Source organism: Poecilia reticulata, unplaced genomic scaffold (genome assembly GCF_000633615.1).
Source record: "Poecilia reticulata strain Guanapo unplaced genomic scaffold, Guppy_female_1.0+MT scaffold_125, whole genome shotgun sequence".
Taxonomy (NCBI): Eukaryota; Metazoa; Chordata; class Actinopteri; order Cyprinodontiformes; family Poeciliidae; genus Poecilia; species Poecilia reticulata.
In genome coordinates, this window is record NW_007615013.1 from 1,072,994 (window position 1) to 1,078,565 (window position 5,572).

At 43.1% G+C, this 5,572-nt stretch overlaps 3 protein-coding genes across 3 annotated transcripts in view; 2 read left to right on the forward strand and 1 right to left on the reverse strand.

The window, feature by feature from the left end:
- The first annotated feature begins 131 nt into the window (after nucleotides 1-131).
- On the forward strand, nucleotides 132-2,363 carry c4h11orf98 (chromosome 4 C11orf98 homolog). Its single transcript, XM_008401665.1, has 4 exons — nucleotides 132-239; nucleotides 781-905; nucleotides 1,014-1,111; nucleotides 2,032-2,363. Exons 1-4 carry the CDS (start codon nucleotides 201-203, stop codon nucleotides 2,145-2,147), a joined length of 378 nt encoding a protein of 125 aa, XP_008399887.1. The 5' UTR covers nucleotides 132-200; the 3' UTR covers nucleotides 2,148-2,363.
- Nucleotides 2,364-3,347: 984 nt separating this feature from the next.
- mansc1 (MANSC domain containing 1) overlaps nucleotides 3,348-5,572 on the forward strand; it is an 11,760-nt gene continuing 9,535 nt past the window's right edge. Inside the window, exon 1 of the mRNA XM_008401666.2 lies at nucleotides 3,348-3,987. The gene's annotated coding sequence lies outside the window, so the exon portion shown is untranslated. The remainder of the gene's footprint in view (nucleotides 3,988-5,572) is intronic.
- Nucleotides 3,775-5,572, reverse strand: part of LOC103459834 (nucleolin-like) — a 5,239-nt gene continuing 3,441 nt past the window's right edge. The window contains exons 3-4 of the mRNA XM_008401745.2: nucleotides 4,681-4,775; nucleotides 3,775-4,008 (exon numbers count right to left, since the gene is read on the reverse strand). Coding sequence (XP_008399967.1) covers nucleotides 3,775-4,008; nucleotides 4,681-4,775 — 329 coding nt within the window. The remainder of the gene's footprint in view (nucleotides 4,009-4,680; nucleotides 4,776-5,572) is intronic.

Below are 5,572 nucleotides of genomic sequence, written 5' to 3' on the forward strand. Positions count from 1 at the left end.
AACAGACCCCAGGAACAACATCAGACATCTCAGTCCAGAAATGTGCAGCTCTAGGAACAACCAAGATACTGGGGGGAGAGAGAGAGAGAGAGAGAGACTAATCTAGAGTTTGGCCACATGGGGGCGGTGTTGCGCTGTCTGGCGCTGAAACAGCAGAAGAAGAAAAGCGGTTCCGTTCCTCGTGGGAGAAGAGGAGCAACATGGCGCCTCCAGGAGGGAAAATAAACAGACCCAAGACGGTAAGAAGCCGGAGCTAGCGGTTCTGACGGGTTCTGGTTCAGGATCCGGGTCAGCCGAACTGAAAGCTGCGAGTCAGAGGTCCAGAAGATTCCGGTTCCGATCCACTTGCTGAACCAACAGAAACTGACAGAACATTAAAGCCACAGGCCAGATGCTTCTGGAAAGTCCGTCAGATTCCTTCAAGACCCATTTGGTCAGAACCGGATGTGAGGTTTATTTATCAATTAAAGGTTCAGTTATTGATTTAAGGAATATCTGCCCTCGTGAGAGCTAGCTGCCCTGTCCACTTGGTTGTGATGACGTCACAAGGGGCAGATGATCAGTTCTGTCAGTTTTCTTCATTTTCTTCACACGTTTATGGTTATTTTTAAAAAGTTAACTCTTTTCCTCCAACATGAAACAGGTTTTAGATCGGTTACTATGACAACATAATCCTGGTCAGTACTGTTCTGACACAGACCAGCGCCTCCTCCTGGATGGTCATCTCTGCTCCATACTCCTGAAGCCTCCTAACCTTTGACCTGTCCTGGTTTCCTTCAGGAGCTCGGGAAGAAGCTCTTCAAGCGGCGCCGGGTTCTGGGCCGGCAGAAGAAGAAGCAGAACCAGATCATCGGAGCCGTAGTGGACCAAGAACTCATCACCGTCCATCACCTGAAGAAGAGACGGTCAGTGCTGCAGATGGACAGAACTCACCTGTCCTCCTCTCACCTGTCCTCCTCTCACCTGTCCTCCTCTCACCTGTCCTCCTCTCACCTGTCCTGCGTGTCCCTCAGGTCCAGCCCCAGAGCCAACATCACGCTCTCTGGGAAGAAGAGGCGGAAGCTGCTGAAGCAGCTGCAGCACCTGCAGACGGAGAAGTCGTCCATGGAAGGTAGAACCTGTGACTCACCTGAAGGTCCAAACGACGCTCCGCCTGCATTGGACCACAGCAGAACCATTTAATATTGTTTAATTTTCTGTCAGGCAAATGCTAGAGACACACGCAGACGTCTTCCTTACGAACTGTGAACTGAGCCGGTTGAGGCTACCGCTAACTAGTTGCTAATGCTAGCTAGTTAGCTAATAAAGGTGCAAAAAAGTAGATTATATAGAGAACTGCATTTCCTAGTCCTGGCATTTCTGAATTAATTCAAAAGCCTTCAAAAAATTTTGTTAGATTTTTTTGTAAAATGATGTTTTTGAATAATACTTAAAAATTTTTATCATTTAATAAAAACAGATGGCTAAGCTAACCTAATAGTGACATAATTTTATGCACAGACCTATTTGATTTAAATATGAACTGATGGAATCTGGAACCTTGTAGATTTTTCTTTATAAATGTTTTATTCATTTTTCTCTCGTCAGTCACAAAAAAATTTTTTATTTTTGAACAGAAAAATTAGTTTCTGAATTAAAAGTAATTTCTGAATGAATTTCTAGGTGCTGGAGATTAGCATCGCTACCAGCTAGCTTATTTGCATTCTTGTGGTTTTAGTGCATTTTCACCGCCGGTTAGCTGGACGATGAAGCTAGCTACTAGCTACATGCTACTAGCTACGTCACAAAGAGGTGCCATCTTTTCCTCAATAGCTTTCAGTGCTTTTAAATATCACATAGGTATAAATGTGAGATTTTCTTTTGTACATTTCTGTGGTGATAAAAGTCTTAAATTTAATTCTTAACCGTTTTAAAAAGATCTTAGATTTGAGTTGGTGAAACCTGCTTCTGGTTCTGACCCGACTGGCTGCCAGCAGGAGAACTCGGGTCTGACCGTCCGTCTAACTTCAGTCTGAAATGTTTCGTCCTCAGTGGAACCAGAACCACAGAAGAAGATCTCCTCTTCATCATCATCAGCTGCTCCAAAGAAGAGGAAGAAGACGGGGCCTGGTTGCCGTGGAGACGTGGAGATGGAGGATGTGGAGTGAGCCGAGGTCCGATTCGTCAGGAAGGTTCTGCATGAACTCAGAACCACCTGGTGTGGATCAGAACCTTCTCTGAGCTTCATCTGGTCGGGTTTAACGGAACCGAAGCTGCAGATTAATTTCTGTTTCTGAGGGCAGAACCTGTTCAGAACCCAGTCAGGACCCAGTGGACATTTTTACTGTTTCTCTGTTGTAATAAAAAGGTCCAGATGTTCCATCTCTGGTCTCAGTTTGTGATTGGACAGGAGAACCGGCCGTAAATCGGGTCATTTGGACCTGAAAGCCCTGCAGAGGTCAAGGTGAAGATCAAACGTCTCAGCTGTTTGGGTTTCAGGTTCTGGTGGAGCAGAGACAGAATCCGGTCTTCATTTGGACCGAGGTCTGTTTTGAATCAGATGTCTCAGTCCATCATGTCTGAAGACGAAAAAACATTTTTGTCATTAATGTTTTTCCGTACGATGTCTGACCATCATGAAGAGATAAACATTTTCATAAACAAGAAGTGATTAAAGTTAGATTTACTATTTTGGGTGATTTAGTCTAAAAAAAAAAAGGGTTAATATTTTCATCATGTTTATTTCTAAATGTTTAAATTTTAAACAGTTTATTTATTTAGCAAACTAAATGTTCAGTTAGCCACCGATTAGGTTTGGCAAGTGAATAGAAATCCACTTGCTGATAACAGGAAGTAGACTACGAAAATAAAAGCTGGGTTTGCTAAACTCTTTAAAAACTCCTGTTTCGTTTCTTTTCCTCTTGAACATTTCAGCTTAAAACCGTTTAAAGACAGTGACTTCATTAGCACCGAAGGAATCTGAATCAACTCCTGCTTTTATTTTGATAATCCACCTCTGCTCATCAGCAAGTTCCATAAATATTTATTTTGGAGCTAAAGCTTGTTAACTAAATGTTTAGTTGGTAAGCTAGTAACTGTAACAGTGACAACCAGCAGTGATGTTCAGCTAGCTTCCAGCTAACAAAACTTTCCTGGATTAAATCTCTGTTATTGTTGACATGAGTGGGGACCGTATTTAATGTTCATAATATTAAGCACTAGAACATTTACAGCCTTGGATTATTTGTAATTCTTGTCCAGATGCTCTGCAGGGGCCCAGATCAGATCTGCTTCAGGCCCCATAGGATCTGGGGCCGGCCCTGTACGCAATGTTTCCGCAGTTTAGCGGGTGTTTAATGCTCTAACGGCCTTCCATACAGCAGATACTGGTTTCTACATGGAGACCATCTTCTCTTTCAGATGTTTCCTCCATCAGATCTTTAATTATTGATCAGCTGATTAATAAACTGGTTTAATGTTCCGTCCTCTGCAGCTGAGGACCAGAAAGCGTCTTTATAGTAATAATTCATGTGAGTGTTTGTTATTTCCGGGCTGCTTTCGGGGCTTGTTTTGCTCAGACTGGGGTGCAGGCTTTTCCCTCCCCCTTCCAGAGGACAAAGACTAAAATGGGTCAGACTGAGGAGAGCAGCAGCGGATCCTGCGCACCAGCATCCGGAGGCAGAGAGCAGCTGCTGGCCGCCTTCCAGGCTCTCTGAGCGGGCACCTGCTGCTGCTGTCCTCCGCTGGTTCCTCCTGCTGAGTCCTTCATCCCCGCTCAGCCCACCGGCGTTTTCCTCATTGCTGCTCCGCTTTTCTTTGGTTCCCGACATGTCGTCCTGGGATGGCTGACGCCGCTAACTGGGAACGAACTGGTTCTGGTTCTGGTGAACTGGACCCGCTGGATTCCTCCAGCCTGCAGTGAAACACCGACTCATCCGCCCCCACATTGACCGCCGGAGGACGATGGAGGCCGGGCTGAGCTGAACGGAGTCCCCGCTGACCGCTCAGGTACACCGCCGCTTTGTGTTGCTGATCGGCAGCAGTGTAACCAGTATAACCAGTGTAACCAGTATAACCAGTGTAACCAGTATAACCAGTACGTATCAGTCAACGCGCCTTGATCGGGATGTTTAAAAAAAGGTTATGTATTTACACAATCCGGAAACATCCAGTTTTTCTGAACATAAACAGCAGAAATCCAGAACCGATTCACTCACTGAACTGGTTTCACACCGGTTACCAGTAAAACCAGTTCAGCCACTGTGTGACCCATAAGGTCTGAGAGTCTGGAACTGCTAGAGATCCTGGGTTTTTATTTCCAAAGTACAGATTGACTCGGTTCAGTTCATAGCCACTGTGGGACCCATAAGAGGTGAATACATTAATACCCACAGCCTCCTTATTGGGCCCATCACTACGTAAGTTTGAAAAATGGGGTCAAGCCTCGTAAAGATACACAGAACCTGTTTGGGGCCCATATTTAAGTTCTATGTGGGTACCATACGGGTGGCCTAGAAACCAATCGGACCATTTAGGAAACAATAACGCTGGTTTGGGTCCAATCAGGTTTTTTTCTGTTGACATGTTTCCAGCTGTTATATTCATATTTTCTTAGAACTAAGCTGATTCCTCCTGAAATGGGCCCCATGTGGGACCGGCCGGCTTCCATATTGACCCCATAGAGCATTTGATGAAACCCACCAATGGGCAGTAAGTTTGGGTCCCATCTTTAACTTCTGTGTGGTACCACATAAAAATGGGCCCCATGAGGGGCTTTCCATGGACCATAAAGGGGCCTGCAGGTCAACACACATCTGAGCTGAGTATTACTACAGGTATTGTTAACATGTTAATTATTCATTTATAAATGTTGCTGTTTCAAACTGAATATTTAATTATCAAGCTTAGTTTAATAAGTTATCGAGCTAAATATTTAGTTTGGCGCCAAATAGCTAAAATGCTAATTCACTTATCGATAACCGGAAGTTATCGATAAGTGAATTCATCTCTGCTGCTGTAGATCTGTTGGTTAACGTCTGTATTACCTTAAAACGGCTCATCCTTTGTTTTAACAGTGATTCTTGAGAATAGGGACAAAATGGGTTTTAATTTTTCCATTTTTTTTTATTATTTCTCAACCTTATTTATGCAAATATGACAAATAATGTTTTGGAAATGTAAAGATGCTAAGCTACGGGCTCCCAGTTGCAACATTTTTATACAAATTACATTTTTAATGGACCTGACCCAGAACTTTGTCACCATCTGACAAAATAAATATAAAATAATTTTTAATGACCCTATTAGTGATATTTTACTCATTTTACAGACAAATGCTTCTCAAGAAACAAAATAAACATTATTTAAAACAAAAAACACCATAAAGTCCATCTGACGGATTGACCCAGAGCTGAAGGTGACAAACTGGTGAGTAAAATGAAAAACTTGGTACATGTGAAGTAATACAATTTATGTAAAATACATTAAAATGAATTAATTGCACATTTAAGTGAGATTTGACAACAATTTCACTGAAAGAGTCAGAAAAACTCTGATGGAGTTGACGAAAAGCTAAGCTACCTCAGTTTATATG

Coding starts and splice junctions, on each gene's coding strand:
- c4h11orf98 (XM_008401665.1), top strand. CDS start 201: ATGGCGCCTCCAGGAGGGAAAATAAACAGACCCAAGACG. Junction 240..780: donor AAATAAACAGACCCAAGACG/GTAAGAAGCCGG, acceptor GGTTTCCTTCAG/GAGCTCGGGAAGAAGCTCTT. Junction 1,112..2,031: donor GGAGAAGTCGTCCATGGAAG/GTAGAACCTGTG, acceptor TTTCGTCCTCAG/TGGAACCAGAACCACAGAAG.